The sequence below is a fragment of the Myxocyprinus asiaticus genome, chromosome 15 (genome assembly GCF_019703515.2).
Source record: "Myxocyprinus asiaticus isolate MX2 ecotype Aquarium Trade chromosome 15, UBuf_Myxa_2, whole genome shotgun sequence".
In the NCBI taxonomy this organism is placed as follows: Eukaryota; Metazoa; Chordata; class Actinopteri; order Cypriniformes; family Catostomidae; genus Myxocyprinus; species Myxocyprinus asiaticus.
This window is the reverse complement of record NC_059358.1, coordinates 1,676,756-1,694,806: the sequence shown is the minus strand read 5'-3', so window position 1 is coordinate 1,694,806 and position 18,051 is coordinate 1,676,756. Positions and strand designations below refer to the sequence as shown.

At 40.4% G+C, this 18,051-nt stretch overlaps 2 protein-coding genes across 52 annotated transcripts in view; one reads left to right on the top strand and one right to left on the bottom strand.

Annotated features, from left to right (window-relative positions):
* LOC127453218 (E3 ubiquitin-protein ligase znrf2-like) overlaps positions 1-18,051 on the bottom strand; it is a 425,349-nt gene that overhangs the window by 265,869 nt on the left and 141,429 nt on the right. Inside the window, exon 6 of one of the 2 annotated variants that reach the window (XR_007899372.1) lies at positions 8,070-8,114. The exons of the other annotated variant lie outside the window; for it this stretch is intronic. The gene's annotated coding sequence lies outside the window, so the exon portion shown is untranslated. Of the gene's footprint in view, positions 1-8,069; positions 8,115-18,051 lie in introns of those variants that run through there. 2 annotated transcript variants of the gene reach the window in all.
* sacm1lb (SAC1 like phosphatidylinositide phosphatase b) overlaps positions 2,093-18,051 on the top strand; it is a 35,088-nt gene continuing 19,129 nt past the window's right edge. For all 50 annotated transcript variants that reach the window (XM_051719248.1, XM_051719292.1, XM_051719295.1 and 47 more), the window contains exons 1-4: positions 2,093-2,324; positions 3,396-3,493; positions 8,762-8,836; positions 11,373-11,500. In XM_051719248.1, coding sequence (XP_051575208.1) covers positions 2,296-2,324; positions 3,396-3,493; positions 8,762-8,836; positions 11,373-11,500 — 330 coding nt within the window. In that variant the 5' untranslated portion in view covers positions 2,093-2,295. The remainder of the gene's footprint in view (positions 2,325-3,395; positions 3,494-8,761; positions 8,837-11,372; positions 11,501-18,051) is intronic.

Sequence of the window (18,051 nt, the reverse complement as noted above, 5' to 3'; positions counted from 1 at the left end):
GGAGACGTAGTGCGTGTGGCGGCTTCACGCTATTCTCCACGGCATCCACGCACAACTCACCACACGCCCCACCGAGAGCGAGAACCACATTATAGCAACCACGAGGAGGTTACCCCATGTGACTCTACCCTCCCTAGCAACCGGACCAATTTGGTTGCTTAGGAGACCTGGCTGGAGTCACTCAGCACGCCCTGGATTCAAACTCGTGACTCCAGGGGTGATAGTCAGCGTCAATACTCGCTGAGATACCCAGGCCCCCAAGAATAACTGATCATTAATAAATGTTTTATTTGGCATTTACAGCACTCACTTTAGATTACGCAAAATACTTAGCAATTAAGTCTGTACTTTATTACAACCTTTATTAAGCATTAATTGCTGTAATAATAAGTGCTCCTAAAACAGAAATTAACACATGAATTAAGTGTAAATATATATCCAATTTATTAGACATATAATGTATATATAAAATTACTTTAAAATAATCCTAATTAATTCAGCTTTTTACCATGTATAGTAGATCTCAATATTTGTATTTATATATTTAAGAGACTCAATGAGCAAAAATAAACTCTTAAAACTATTGAAACTTGATTTAAATTTGCCCAATTTTATTTATGTATTTAAAATATACCAACAAATGTGTAAAGTTCTAAATAAAATGAACAGAAATGACTACAGTGAGTCAAAATAAGCATATCTATGTGGCTTATTTCAAAAGCACAACCAGAGGACAGTGGAAAAATTCTAATAATAATAGTTTACTACAACGGATATTATTAATATAAATAAAATAGCCTAATTTCCAACCTATAGGCCTACTACTACTAAAAATAATGAAGTCAAATTTCCAAAATCGTCGAGAGAAATAACGTATGTTTTATGTGCGACCTTCGGGACATTTTTGTCTTTTCGATCATTTTGGCTGTTTTAATGCCAACGGCATATATTTTGCCAAATGTGTGTATTCTTTGGGGGAATTTTGATATGTCAACCTCAGTTCCTATAATACACAAAATAGTTACACTCAGGACCTTCAGGACAAAAATATCCCCATTGAAACCCATTAAAACTGCAATATTTGATCCCAGTGCCATTAAAGCATAAAATCATGAATTCTATGATATTATGCTTTCATTCAGATCGCCCTGGCTTCAAAAATGTAATGTTTTATATTTTCCACCAGATGGCGCCATTTTTTCATGTTTATCCTATGGAGCAAAAACATACTTTTTCCCTATTTTCTGTTTGCTGTATTATAGAGCACTGCAGACCAACTGAATAAATGATGCAGCTAAAATTGTGTGGATGTGTTGGTATGGATGTCAGAGTATGTTTTGTATATGTGTATTGAGACATTTGTGTGTGTGTGTGTTTGTAAAAACAACAGTGGCATTATGTAAACAAACTGGCATTTAAAGGGTTAAAATCCTGAAAATGAATGAATATTTGATAATTATGATCAGGACTGATGTTGGTTAAAAAAATTAACTCATTTAAAGTGGAAAATAATATTAATATATAATATTATTATGGCAGTTTTTTGACGCGGACGTTTTTGTCCTCTAAGGACCTCTGAGTAACTTTTTTAAATTGACGTACAAGGGTTCAGAAAAAAAACTTTCTTTATTTTTAAGAATTATATATATATATATATATATATATATATATATATATATATATATATATATATATATACATTCTTTCCATTCTGTATAATTTAGTCTGATATCCTAAAAGCGTATACAAGCAGGTAAAGTGATGTCTGTTCTTTTGAGAATTTATCTTTTTTATTTATTTATTTTATTTTTTAGAAAAGCAACTACTCACAAAAAGATATTGATCAATAAATAAATCCGAACTATCAAATTTGAACAATAAACAGACTCAACCCACATCACTGAGGGACTTTTATTGCAGCACGTAGGTCATTTCCTGTTTATATAATGGGCTGTTGTTGAGCACTGACACGTGAGAGAGAGAGAGAGCGAGAGCGAGAGAGAGAGAGAAAGAGAGAGAGAGAGCGCGCGCGCGCGCGCGAGAGAGAGAGAGCGCGCGCGAAAGAGAGAGAGAGAGAGAGAGAGCGAGAGAAAGAGAGAGAGAGAGCGCGAGAGAGAGAGAGAGAGAAAGAGAGAAAGAGAGAGAGAGAGAGCGCGCGCGAGAGAAAGAGAGAGAGAGAGAGAGAGAGAAAGAGAGAGAGAGAGCGCGCGAGAGATAGAGAGAGAGAGAGAGAGCGCGCGAGAGAAAGAGAGAGAGAGAGAGAGCGCGCGCGAGAGAGAGAGCGCTGAGGGAGAGATGGCGACCACCTACAACACCTTCAGTCTGTGAGTGTTCAGCCGTAGGTTCTCATTTACTCTCTCATTTCATTTCAGATACATTGATTAGAATCGCTAATAAAAAGAGAGATTACTGCTTATCCCTGATCTGTTTTTAAAGTCTATAAATGCAGTGACGTGTGTGAAAAGTGAACTACAGTCGCCCATAACTGCGGCTACGTATCAAAACCTAGTCAACTGCCTACCTAGACAGCATTATATAGGGTAGTGGAACATGTCAAGTCCTAAAAAGAATAGTTCACCTAAAATGCAAATTCTCTGCAGAACACGAATGGAGATTTTTAGAAGAACATTTCAGCTCTGTTGGTCCATACAATGCAAGTGAATGGTGACCAGAACTTTGAAGCTCCAAAAAGCACATAAAGGCAGCATAAAATGAATCTATACGACTCCAGTGGTTTAATCCATGTCTTCTGAAGCAATCCCATCGATTTGAGAACAGACCAAAATACAACTCATTTTTCACTATAGATCTTGACATCTCCAGTCTCCTTGGCGACCATGATTTCAAACTCGGTTACACTTCCTAGTACTAGGAAGTGCAGTTGAGCTTGAAAACAGGATCAGGCCTAGAGACTGCAGATGTCAAGATTTATAGTGGAAAAACAATTACAATTCTGGACTGTTCTCACCTAAAACCGATTGGCTCGCTTCAGGAGACATGGATTAAACCACTGGAGTCTTATGGATTACTTTTATGCTGCCTTTATGTGATTTTTGGAGCTTCAAAGTTCTGGTCACCATTCACTTGCATTGTATGGAGCTACATAGCTGAAATATTCTTCTAAAAATCTTCATTTGTGTTCAGCAGAAGAAAGAAAGTCATACACATCTAGGACAGCATGAGGGTGAGGAAATCATGAGAGAATTATGATTTTTGGGTGCACTGTGCCTTTAATACATGCAGTTTTGCTGAGCTGTAAGTAGCGATCTAAACACATATTCCTTCGAAATTGTTGCAGAACTCTGATTCCACAATTGCTTTGCATCCTCACTCAAAAAAAACCCATTATGTGCAGGTAAACACACATATTCATTAACTATCCATTGCATTCACAGGCACACGACCCCTGAGAAGTTCTACATTGAAGCCTGTGATGATGGCGTCAGTGATGTGCTCACCATTGACAGGGTGTCGACAGAAATGACCCTGACAGGTACAAAACGAAAAATCAGTGTGTGCAATGGTACATCAGGAACAGTTCTGTGCAGAAACATACTCCACACGAGAACGTATACACAAACACGTTAGCTGCATCTTGCAGGGGGCGGCACGAGGGACCCACACAGACCCCTCAACAACTTTGGGGGCGTGTTGAAGCGGGTTTCACCCAGGGCGCCATACAAGCTAGAACCTGATTAGTAACTCACCTCATTTTTATTGCATAATGCTTTCAAGAATTCCAAGTTTTTTTTAGGTCACAGAAATGCACTGGAACGAGCGACTCGTGCTGTCTCACGAGTCATCCTTTGGTTAAAAATTTGAACGCATATGGAAACTAAATCGTAACACATTTGGGCCGTGATTTACTAAAGGTTTGCGTGTATAAAAACATGCAAACTTGATAGAATGCACAAAAAAAGGTCGGAGCTGATCTACTGACATAGTCTAACGTAGATTGCATTTTTCAGATGCGCAAAATAGCACGCCTTGTTTCTCCGAAATGAATATGCAGTTTAGAGGTGTGCCTCCAAATGTGCATAATAAAGGCCGGCGTTGATGCAGCTGAATTAAATTGCACCCGCAAAGTGATTTATCAAGCCTGAAATTCATTTCGGATCCGGAGCAAATTAATATAAATAAAAGGCATGTATTAATTTGATTCACACTCTGCATTCTGCTGTCAGAGAATGCACAGAACACTCACTGATGATGTGATGTGAAATTATTTCTCATTCGGTTATTTTAGAACATGATATCATGACTGGTAACACACTGGTGATCAGAAGCCTTCTAACAGTGTATGCCCAAATTATGTCGGTATTTAATAACCCTCTACGGACACGTTGGAGAAAGAATCAGCATTGGCTAGTACATTTTTGTTTTTACTCGCCAGACTTTTGACGACATGTCAGCGTAATGCAACTGAAAGCTAAAAAACATATTAAGAAAACCGAGAAGGGGCATCATCATGTACACTGAATTAAAAGCACCTGCCTAATATTGTGTAGGTCCCCCTCGTGCCGCCAAAACAGCGCCAACCCACATCTCAGAGATGATATTCTTCTCAGCACAATTGTACAGAGTGGTTATCCGAGTTGCCGTAGACTTTATCAGTTCAAACCAGTCTGGTCATTCTCTGTTGACCTCTCTCATCAACAAGGTGTTTCCATCCACAGAACTGCCGCTCACTGGATGTTTTTTGTTTTTGGCACCATTCGGAGTAAATTCTAGAGACTGTTGTGCGTGAAAATCCCAGAAATACTCAAACCAGCCCATCTGGCACCAACAATCACGCCACGGTCCAAATCACTGAGATCACATTTTTTTCCCCATTCTGATGGTTGATGTGAACATTAACTGAAGCTCCTGACCCATATCTGCATGAGAACCAATGCACGCTTTGAGTAAATCTAAATCGGGGGCGTCGCTAGACTTCGTTGTCATCCGGGGCTTTGCCCACAGGCCATATTATAATATAAAAATAGGAAGAATCATTCCTTCATGACTTAATATAATTATTATTCGACGGGTTGGGTGGCCGTTTTTTTACGTGCAACACACGTCAGGTGCACAATAAATGGATCAAACACATTTTTATTTTAAATTGCGGATCAAAGTGAAAATTACAAATTGTCGGCTCACTGTTCATTGTGCAGTACGGTAAAAATAAAATCAAAGGAATTTAACAATGTAAATTTGCATTTGACAAATCTCTTGCATTAATGAAGCTGTTGGCTCGGCGTCCGTTCTATCGTTGTGATAATGACGCTCTGTTTAGCCTAATATTGAGATTTTACTTTATTCTCACAATGCTACGACTTTATTCTCGTAATTTTGACTTTATTTGCTAAATATTACGACTTTACTATCGAAATCCGAATTTTTTGCATTTTTATTAACATAGCAATAAAACGGCATTGTGGGATCACCGAGTAAAGTTAAAAATAACTTTAATTTTATAAGCGCATCTCGAAACACCTGCGTTGGGTTTCATGACTGTTATTAAACATGATTCCAGGTTAAGTTTCAACGCTTGATAAACGGTAAGAGAGTGTTTTTTCAATGTCATTTGATTTTAAAGCTTTTAAAAATCAAGCTAATTAAACGCAGCAGTTTAACCACGCACATGACATGGAAATGTGAACCAGCGCGTGCAGAGCACATATACAGGCAGTGACCGTTTCATCATCTTTGTTTGACTTTTGTGAGATCATTTTAAGACCTACAGTATGTATTGCGTTATTTACACTTGTAGCTCAATGTGCTGCTATTTTGAGCTGCGTTTGAGGAAATTCCTTCGCAATAAACATTCTTTATTCCAGCGTACCGACTCCCGACTAAACACGAATAACTGAACAAGATGACTGGTGCATGCATTAAAATCTACTTGGTGTGTGAATTGTTAAAAACATAATAAATAAAGACTAGAAATGAGGCTTATAGATGTTATATTTAGAAATAAGGCTTGCATGATAAAACCTCAGCGCCTCTGATACAGAAAAGCTGCACCCCTGTGAGAGAAAACAGAAATCACTCGAGGTGTTCGTAACGATTCATCTGATGAATTTGAGCATGAACAGCAGGTAAAAGTCAAAGTGCGAACTGTCAATCAATGCAAGTTGGGCTCACTGATTGGAATTAATTTACATTTGAAGCCAGAATTACAGCCTGCCTTGTTGCTTTTGTACCCTGATGTAATGAACATTAAGCCTTACTCTTTTTTTTCATCACACAAAAGCAAAAGATCCGGGGCTTCAGCCCTATCAGCCAGGGTCTAGCTACGCCGCTAATCTACACTGCGCGGGAAAAATGACTGTTTACAGATAATTGTACTGTATTAAACTACTGTATATAATGCTGAATAATACAATGTATCATAATGCTATTGGAGGAATATTTGATGGTCCTGATAGTACCAAATATAATGTCTGATTTCATTTGTAAGTTAATAGGATGACAAACATGACTTTACAGGATAAGCATATACTGCCATTAAAATGTGTATATATATATATATATATATATATATATATATATATATATATATATATATTTTAATCCTCTTTTCTCCCCAATTTGGAATGCCAAATTCAGGTCCTCGTGGTGGCGCGGTTACTCGCCTCAATCCGGGTGGTGGAGGACAAGTCTCAGTTGCCTCCACTTCTGAGACCGTCAATCCGCGCATCTTATCACGTGACTCGTTGTGCATGACACCGCAGAGACTCACAGCATGTGGAGGCTCATGCTACTCTCCACGATCCACGCACAACTTACCACACGCCCCATTGAGAGCGAGAACCACTAATCGCGACCACGAGGAGGTTACCCCATGTGACTCTACCCTCCCTAGCAACTGGGCCAATTTGGTTGCTTAGGAGACCAGGCTGGAGTCACTCAGCACACCCTGGATTCAAACTCGTGACTCCAGGGGTGGTAGTCAGCGTCAATACTCGCTGAGATACCCAGGCCCCCCTGAAAATAATATTTTTTTAAATGTAATCAGTTTTAAACGTACAATATCAATTTTAAATATTTAAAATGTACAGTGTGTTTAAAATATGTATAGAACATAATTCTGTCTTTTCTGTATTTTAAGTTGAGCTGAATTATTGAAATTTCTATTGTAGTGTCACCATTGCCATCTACTGGGCTGATTTTTTTCGTCAAACTCCATCCCACTTTAATGAATAGCACTTTAAGTTTTACAAGTAAAGGAAAGGAACTGTTTTTGCTTATGGCTAAAAAGTAATTCAAACCAACATTCAATCGTAACTTTTCTTGATTCAGGCAACCGAATCATTAGATGAAGCGCTTAATAATTTGTTTTTTAATGAAAGTATTTTAAGTACAGAAAGTAACATTTTTAGATTTTTATCTAATTAATCGATTAATCGCAGAAATAATCGACGATTAATCGATAATCAAAATAATTGTTAGTTGCAGCCCTAGTTTTAAACATTGTTTTTTAATGGACACAATATTGAGAAATATTTAAGTGGTGTTTCTAACCAGTGCTCAATTGATCACCAATACGCCAAAGTGTGTCTGGCTCCTGCGAAACGAGCAGCGAGCGCTGGTTCTCTGGCGTGCAGCCTTCGCGTCTCACTCGAATGTAACTTTAAAATGGTCACATGTTATTTATATTTGCACTTTAATAAATGGAAGTGGTGCGATGGCTTAACATGTACATAATATTGTATTTTCTTCTTTGTGAATTATGTTAAAGAGGAGAGTGTCGGGGCCTGGGTATCTCAGCGAGTATTGACGCTGACTACCACACCTGGAGTGGCGAGTTCGAATCCAGGGTGTGCTGAGTGACTCCTGCCAGGTCTCCTAAGCAACCAAATTGACCCGGTTGCTAGGGAGGGTAGAGTCACATGGGGTATCCTCCTCGTGGTCGTGATTAGTGGTTCTCGCTCTCAATGGGGTGTGTGGTAATTTGTGCGTGGATCGTGGAGAGTAGCATGAGCCTCCACATGCTGTGAGTCTCCGTGGTGTCATGCACAATGAGTCACGTGATAAGATGCGCAGATTGACGGTCTCAGAAACGGAGGCAACTGAGACTTGTCCTCCGCCACCCGGATTGAGGTGAGTAACCGCGCCACCACGAGGACCTACTAAGTAGTGGGAATTCCAAATTGGGAGAAAAAGAGGAGTGTGTCATACACGGGTATTATCATCAACTCTTCTCCCACTTACTAAATAGCAGGGGATTTATAATGATATTGTACAATCCTATAAATAAATATATGTATGAATAAATACCATATTACATTGAATAGAAATAAAATAGCCAGACTGCAAGTAAGCATGCATTTGATGCAATGAGCACATGCAAAAGTGTCCTTTTGGAGAGTGTGTCCAACGTGTAGCTATTTGAACAGTTTTTTGTTTTGTTTTTTGTAAATCACCCGCAATACGCCCACAACATGCACATGCAATTTGATAGATTGCACAAGCAAATTAGTACCCATTATTTGACATCTTAGTAAATCACAGCCTTGGAGTATAAGAGGAGCGTCTGTGAACCGGATCTTATTCACTCTTATGAGCTGATTCTGTTAATTAATTGAGAAAAAAAGACTCATAAAAGTCTCAAACACACACACTTTAATTAAAAAGAAGAAATACTAAAACATGTTACCAAAACAAGTATTGTTTTATTTTAATTTAACAGTTTGTACCAATTATTGTGGAACTTCCAATGTGTTAAAATAACTGGATCTTTATAAAGTGATTATTTTTCTCTGATGTGTTTCAGTGAGGAAGGATGTTCCTCCGTCAGCAATAACACGACCAATATGTGGAATCATGGGAACTATACGGCTGGTGGCAGGTATGATGTCTTTCAGTTTATGACCGATGGATCTGATCCACTCCATTTTATTACTGTGTTTTAATGCTTTACAACCAGGGTTGGGCAAGATTGTGAATGTAATAATTGGCCTTCTTTTAAAACATTTAATGATATTGTAATGACATGAATGTGAATTTACTGAATTGCAATATAAAAATTCAACACTAGTTTTGTGACAAAACATAAATACATCATTCATTTGGACTAGTTACACTATGTAACACAATTTTTGTTCCTGGTTAGTAAGTGTTATTTCCTAATTGCTTATGCCTCAAAAGTATAGAAAATGGCTATTATTCCCCACAAACTTTGCTTTTGTCTTTTCGTTCACTTAAAGTCAGAAAAAAACAACATATGAATCCAAATGAACATGTATTTATACTAAAGTAATACAAAAATGACTACAAAAGATTTAGAAGTGAGTAGTTTTTCGAGATTTACGATTATACTGTAAATCACTTCTCCCATCCCAGTATAATGCTCTCATTATACTGTCCTTGGTAGCGGCGTTCAAAGTCCAATATATCTGAATGGAAGCGCTCGCCTTGCTCCTCCGAGTACACTCCCATGTTCTCCTTGAATTTATCAAGATGAGCATCAAGGATATGGACTCTGAGGGACATCCTACAGCCCATTGTGCCGTAGTTCTTCACCAGAGTCTCAACCAGCTCCACACAGTTTTCGGCCTTGTGATTGCCCAGGAAGCCCCAAACCACTGCGACAAAGCTGTTCCAAGCTGCTTTCTCCTTACTAGTGAGCTTCTTGGGGAATTCATTGCACTCCAGGATCTTTATCTGTGGTGTGACGAAGACACTGACTTTGACCTTTGCCTCAGACAGCTTAGGGAAGAAGTCTTGAAGGTACTTGAAGGCTGCCGACTCCTTATCTAGAGCTCTGACTAATTGTTTCATACGGTCCAATTTGATGTGCAGTGTTGGCATCAGCACCTTCCGGGGGTCCACCAGTGGCTCCCACTTGATGTTGTTCCTCTCCACAGAGAACTCGGTCCGCTGTGGCCAGTCCCACCTGTGGTAGTGCGCCTTGGTGTCCCTGCTGTCCCAAAGGCAAAGATAGCAGGGAAACTTGGTAAAACTGCCTAGGAGACCCATCAGTTAAGTCTCCTATGACCTCCCAGCCGTACTCATCATACTTCATGGTGTCCAGCAAGGTCTTGATGCTGTTGTAATCCTCTTTGAGGTGCACCGAGTGAGCCAGGGGAAGAGACGTGTACTTGTTACCATTATGGACCAGCACAGCTTTGAATATTACTTTAGTATAAACACATGTTAATTTGGATTCATATGTTGTTTTTTTCTGACTTTATGTCAGTTTTCACAATGGAAATAGGTCAGTTTCAAAATATCACTGTTCTGGTCACAAAAGCAAAGTTTGTGGAGAATAATAGCCATTTTCTATACTTCTGAGGCATAAGTAATTAGGAAATAACACTTACTACCCAGAAAAAAATAAATAAATAAAAAATAGTTACACAGTGTTATGCATATTTATTCCTTGAAATGTTAAATAAACTGATAGTTTAGACATATTTCTCTAAACTGACTTTAACACACAAAATAAGTGTTCAAAAGCCATCAAAATAGATTCTAATTTTGCCATACAGCCTCAAAAAATGTTTACCATATCGTTTTCAGATATCAATAATTATAATCTACTATGGGCCTGGGTAGCTCAGCGAGTATTGACGCTGACTACCACCCCTGGAGTCATGAGGTCGAATCCAGGGCGTGCTGAGTGACTCCAGCCAGGTCTCCTTAGCAACCAAATTGGCCCGGTTGCTAGGGAGGGTAGAGTCACATGGGGTAACCTCCCCGTGGCCGCCATAATGTGGTTCGCTCTCGGTGGGGCGTGTGGTGAGTTGTGTGTGGATGCTGTGGAGAATAGCGTGAAGCCTCCACATGCGCTAGGTCTCCGCGGTAACGAGCTCAACAAGTCACATGATAAGATGCGCGGATTGACGGTCTCAGACGCGGAGGCAACTGAGATTCGTCCTCCACCACCCGGATTGAGGCGAGTCACTACGCCACCACGAGGACTTAGAGCGCATTGGGAATTGGGCATTCCAAATTGGGGAGAAAAATTATTAAAAAAAAATAAAAAAATTAATTATAATCTACTGATTATATATTGATGCTTAGCTTCGTTTTTAAGACTTGTGTGTATATTAGAGCATTCTGAGAAATGAAGTTCAATTATGCATGAAGTACAACATAAATACCCCATATGTTGTGTATGAAAACACATTTATGGGTAATTCATACTTAAAAATTAAATGTATTATTAAAAGCTGCACTTTCAGTGGTTATGTGAATCGTCCTAATCCATTTAAATTGTTTCCTTAAAATGAAACTACAATTCTGCATCCTGTTTGCTACTTCAGTTTTAATCCAATCCAAATTCCTGAGTTGAATCAGGATTTAAAAGGAGTTCGCAGTTCAGTTCTTAACGGCACGCAACCCTGTTTGACTACTCGCTCTTAATTACTTGTTGTTTTCAGGCGTGTATCTCATCGTCATTACCAAGAAGAAGAAAGTGGGTGACCTGCTCGGCCATGCGGTCTGGAAAGCAGTGGACTTTGACATTATTTCATACAAGAAAACTGTTCTGCATCTCACTGATAATCAGGTTGGTTCTTCTGAATGTATGTTTAAAATATACATTTGCATTATTTGCGTCACTAGTGTCACCACAGGGAGTTCTGGATTCTTGCCGCCCCCCCCCCGCCCATGTTTATGGGACTTTTGGGCATCTGCATCACTTTATGTCAACAGAACCAAACCACAAGCAGTTCAAAATGAGCCTCAGTGTTTGAACAGCTGTGATATTGAAGTTGTGTTGTTTAAAATGGGTGAAAACATGTTCAGGTCACATTTCATGGCAAAATTAAAAGAAAAAATAAATAAATTGTATTTTTTAATGACAATTGAGCACATATTCAAAACAAAAAAACCCTCTGTAATTCTGTTTTTGAGAAATAACACTGCTGAAAAGTCACACTTTTGTGGCTTTAATGTAGACCTTTTCTATAAGAGATGCTTTTATCTTAAAAAAAATAATAATAATTACTTTTAGTCTGCAGAATTAGATGTAAAAATATGTACACTAATAATCGGGTAAATTCAGGTGAATTTAAATTAAATGAATTAAATTCAAATAAAAATGTAGGATTAAACTACACTAATTAACTACATTAAATTCAGGACGAACTGCTAACAAAAGGTCTGTTCACACCGGGAGCAAAACGAATAAAATGAAAAATGATATCACCCCTGTACAGAAGGTGGCACTGTTCTACAAACATTGATTCTGGTGCGTGGATCTTTAAAGGGATAGTTCATCCAAAAATGAAAATTCTCTCATCATTTACTCACCCTCATGATGTCCCAGGTGTGTATGACTTTCTATCTTCAGCAGAACACATTTGAAGTAAAGTATAAAAATATCTCTGCTCAGAAGGTCCTTAAAATGCAAGTGGATGGTGATCTGATTTTTGAAGCTCCAAAAATCAGACAGTCAGCATGAATGTCATCCATACGACTCTAGATGTTACAGTGCAAAATGCAAAATACAGTTTTTAAATAATAATAATTTATTGAAGCAAAAAAGTTATCCAATACCTACTGGGCCTGTGTGAAAAAGTATTTGCCATCCATGAAGCCCTGTGCAATCACGCCTAACAGGCTGCTGGCATACGTTAGAGCTCTTCCGAGCGGATGAATATTGGGCCCTCTGGTGAGATGTCTCACTCATCTCCCACAGAGAACCAAGGTTACAACCGTAACCCAAAGTTCTCTTTCGGTCGTTTCGTTCGACATCTCACTGTGGGATATAGAAAACAAATATTCAGTCATCAGAGCCAGGCCTACCATATCCGATTTATAGAACCTTACGAATGTGTGCGGGGAGGCCCATTTGGCTGCCACACAGACATCCTCCATAGAGGTTCCTTTAAATAGAGCCCAAGAAGCAACCATTCCCCTCGTGGAATGGACTCTCACGCCCCCTGATAATGACTGTCCCTTTACTAAGTAAGCCAATTTAATGGCTTCTACTATCCAGAAAGAAAGTCGTTGTTTTGACAATGCCTCACCCAGCACTGGGTTTGCAAAGCACACAAAGAGATTCTTGGACCGTTTTACTCTCATATGCTTGCAACGCCATAACAGGACATAAAACATGCATCTACTCCTCCACTGGTGAAGCAAAAAGAGGAGGGTAAAAAGCTGGGATTTTCATCTCTTTTCATGAAATAACCAGTTTTATTCACCTTGGGCACAACCGCCGGGTTAGGGCGTAACCTGACCCTTGAGAAATTTTGCGTTAACTTGAAACATGCCTCATAGTGGCCAAGACCAGTAACAGCGTTGTCTTATGAGACAATCTTTATATCGGCTTTCTCCAAAGGTTCACAACAGAGCTTTCCCCAAAGCTTCCAAAACTAGTGGTAATACCGTGATGGTAACATGGGTTTAGTGGCTGGTTTTAGGTGGCATACTCCTTTCATGAACCTACTTATGACAAGATGTGAGAATATCTGGAACTGCTGGAAGAAAAGGGACTTTTTAAAATCTTTTCCACTCCATCTCCTACAGAGACCTGGTGGAGCTCGCTCTGGTGCTTTGATTAGTGAATATCACATTTTGAGCAAGCCGAGAGCACTTAGATTAGACCTCTCACGGGCTAAACCCAGAGGTTCCATTTCTGCGGATGTGGATGGAATATCGTCCCACCCGCTAGAGAGAGGAGGTCCCTGCGCTGGGGTAGGCCCCACAGGATTGCATACAATAGTTAGAATCATAATTGATTGTGTTGGGGTTAAAAAACTCTTCTTTGGGTTCATTATAAAACCCTGTGAAGTGAACCAATGTCCCCTCTGTACAGAATGAGGCAGGAATTTGTGTGTCAACATTATGAACTTAAAACCATTTTACTTTATTGCCTCTTTGAGGAGAATTTATTTCTTTTCTCAGAATTTTGACATTTTTCCTCTGTAGTTTTGAATGCTTTATTCCCGATAAATGCTGGGGTTTTCTTGCAAATTGCAGCCTGTACCCCTTTTCTATTGTGTTCAGAACCAACTGGGAGTCTGTACATTTTGCCAGATGTGTAGATAGGACTTTAAATTCCCTATCTCGCCCATAGCTGGTCCTAAAGTGGCCTCTAGTGGCAATAATAGGAAACACACAGGTATCTCTTATGTGTTTTGGGGGTTATTAATAGATTGGTGTTTGTCACTGTTTTTACAGGGTGCTTGTGTATAACTGTGTTGTGGGGAAGTGAATTTTCTCTTATTGCTTGACTGATCCACACAGGGGATAAGTGTGTGTGACAGTGCTCTGCGTTGACTGATCCACACAGGGGATAAGTGTGTGTGACAGTGCTCTGCGTTGACTGATCCACACAGGGGATAAGTGTGTGTGACAGTGATCTGTGTTGACTGATCCACACGGTATAAGTGTGTGTGACAGTGCTCTGCGTTGACTGATCCACACAGGGGATAAGTGTGTGTGACAGTGCTCTGCGTTGACTGATCCACACAGGGGATAAGTGTGTGTGACAGTGATCTGCGTTGACTGATCCACACAGGGGATAAGTGTGTGTGACAGTGCTCTGCGTTGACTGATCCACACAGGGGATAAGTGTGTGTGACAGTGCTCTGCGTTGACTGATCCACACAGGGGATAAGTGTGTGTGACAGTGATCTGCGTTGACTGATCCACACAGGGGATAAGTGTGTGTGACAGTGCTCTGCGTTGACTGATCCACACAGGGGATAAGTGTGTGTGACAGTGCTCTGCGTTGACTGATCCACACAGGGGATAAGTGTGTGTGACAGTGCTCTGCGTTGACTGATCCACACAGGGGATAAGTGTGTGTGACAGTGCTCTGCGTTGACTGATCCACACAGGGGATAAGTGTGTGTGACAGTGCTCTGCGTTGACTGATCCACACAGGGGATAAGTGTGTGTGACAGTGCTCTGCGTTGACTGATCCACACAGGGGATAAGTGTGTGTGACAGTGCTCTGCGTTGACTGATCCACACAGGGGATAAGTGTGTGTGACAGTGCTCTGCGTTGACTGATCCACACAGGGGATAAGTGTGTGTGACAGTGCTCTGTGTTGACTGATCCACACAGGGGATAAGTGTGTGTGACAGTGATCTGTGTTGACTGATCCACACGGTATAAGTGTGTGTGACAGTGCTCTGCGTTGACTGATCCACACAGGGGATAAGTGTGTGTGACAGTGCTCTGCGTTGACTGATCCACACAGGGGATAAGTGTGTGTGGCAGTGCTCTGCGTTGACTGATCCACACAGGGGATAAGTGTGTGTGACAGTGCCTCTGTGTTGACTGATCCGATATCAGTGGCCGTGTGTGTGACAACGTTCTGCGTTGACTGATCCACACAGGGGATCCGTGTGTCGCTGACAGTGCTCAGTGTCGACTGAGCCACACAGGGGCTAAGTGTGTGCGGCAGTGCTCATGCGTAGACTGATCCACGCAGGGGATTCAAGTGTGTCAGTGACAGTCGCTCGGCTGCTGACAGATCCACACAGGGGATAAGTGTGTCCGGCAGTGGCTCTGCGTTGACTGATCCACACAGGGGATAAGCGTGTGTGACAGTGATCTGTGTTGACTGATCCACACAGGGGATAAGTGTGTATGACAGTGATCTGTGTTGACTGATCCACACGGTATAAGTGTGTGTGACAGTGCTCTGCGTTGACTGATCCTCAGTCAGGGGATGAAGTGCGTGTGACAGTGCTGCTGCGTTGCACTGATCCATCACTAGGGGATAATGTGATCTCATGTGACAGTGATCTGTATTGACTGATCCAACACAGGAGATAATTGTGTGTCGACAGTGATCTGTGTTGACTGATCCACACAGGGGATAAGTGTGTGTGACAGTGATCTGTGTTGACTGATCCACACGGTATAAGTGTGTGTGACAGTGCTCTGCGTTGACTGATCCACACAGGGGATAAGTGCCTGTTAGGCGTGATTGCATAGGGCTTCATGGATGACCACGCAAGAGACGTGTCCCATAGTGAGATGTCGACCGAAAGAGAACTGCATTCATAATGGGGTTCAGCTGGACTAGACACACCCAGGCCTGATTACTGCCAGTCCTGTTCAATCAAATCAACACATAAATAGAACTTTTTCAGCAGCATGAAGTTGGCTAAAAGGTCTCACCCAGTAGCTATGCCAAGGTCAAAATAAATTCCAGAAATGATGAGGAAAAAGGGTTACAAAGCTATATCACAGGTTCTGGGACTCCAAAGAACCACAGTGAGAGCCATTATTTCCAAATGGAGAAAACTTGGCACAGTAGTGAACCTTTCCAGTAGTGGCCGACCTTCCAAAATTCCTCCAAGAGCACAGCGACGACTCATCCTGGAAGTCACAAAAAAGCCAAGGACATCAACCAAGGAACTGCAGGCCTCTCTCGCATCAATAAAGGTCACTGTTAATGACTCCACTATCAGAAAGACACTGGCCAAAAATGCCATCCATGAAAGTGTGGCGAGGCAAAAACCACTGCTAACCCAGAAGAACATTAAGTCTTGTCTGAATTGTGCCAAAACACACATTGATGATCCTCAAACCTTTTGGGAGAATGTACTGTGGACTGATGAGTCGAAAGTGGAACTGTTTGGAAGACAGGGGTCCCGTTACATCTGGCATAAATCAAACACAGAATTCCACAAAAAAATAAAAATACCTACAGTCAAGCATGGTGGTGGTAGTGTGATGATGTGGGGGTGCTTTGCTGCATCAGGACGACTTGCAATAATTGAGGGAAACATGAATTCTGCTCTCTACCAGAAAATCCTAAAGGAGAACGTCCGGTCATCATTCCGTGAGTTGAAGCTCAAGCACAACTGGATAAAGCAGCAAGACAATGATCCAAAGCATAGGAGTAAGTCCACCTCTGAATGGCACAAAAGAAGCTAAATTAAAGTTTTGGAGTGGCCAAGTCAAAGTCCTGACTTGAACCTGATTGAGATGCTGTGGCAGGACCTTAAACGGGCAGTTCATGCTCGAAAACCATCCAATGTGGCTGAAATGAAGCAGTTCTGCAAAGAAGAGTGGGCCAAAATTCCCCCACAGCGTTGTGAAAGATTGATCTCCAGTTATCAGAAGTGTTTGGTTGCAGTTGTTGCTGCTAAAGGTGGCACAACCAGATATTAAGTTTAAGGGGGCAGATAGTTTTTCACATGGGTGATATAGGAGTTGGATAACTTTTTTGCATTTGTAAAATATATATATATATATTTGAAAACTGTATTTACTCAGGTTGCCTCTGTTTTATGTTATATCTGTTTTGAAGATCAAAAACAATTTAGTATGAAAAATACACAAAAATAAAAGAAATCAGGAAGGGGGCAAATATTTTTTCACAGCATTGTAAATGAATGTCTTGAAAGAGCAGCGCTGTTTACAAGTGAGATGGAGGAACGCTGAAGCTTGGTTGGTTTTGGTTTAGATTTGTATCTATGTGTTTCTTTACTCACAATGGTGTGTTTGTGTGCTCATCCTGGATGTCTCAACCGAGAGGAGAACGTGAGATCACGTCTGTAACATGGCAACGGGAATACGTCACACGAGAGACCACATGACCTTAACCTTCTTGTGACGCTTACCGGAAACGATGATTTAGTTAAAAAGTACTTAAGTATTTATCTTTTTTTTTTTATTTGCACAAAGTGATCGTATCACTTAAGAAGACATTAATTTAACCGCTGGAGTCGTATGGATGACATTTATGCTGACTGTCTGTGATTTTGAAGCTTCAAAAGTCTGACCACCATACACTTGCATTTTAAGGACCTACTGAGCTGAGATATTTTTATACTTTTCTTCAAATGTGTTCTGCTGAAGATAGAAAGTCATACACACCTGAGATATCATGAGGGTGAGTAAATAATGAGAGAATTTTCATTTTTTGGCGAACTTTCCCTTTAAGCATTCAGCTGTCAGTGCATGAAATTAATATATTTAACGCAGTTCAGGCGTTTATTGACTTATTTTGGCATAATTGTTTCATTATGTTCTTTCCATGTTTTTGATGCATTTTGAGGAAATATAGAATCTGTTTTTTTGTGCAAGTGAGATGAGTAAAGAGCTTTGTTGCATTTGCATCCTTATGTCATCTGTCTTTTTTT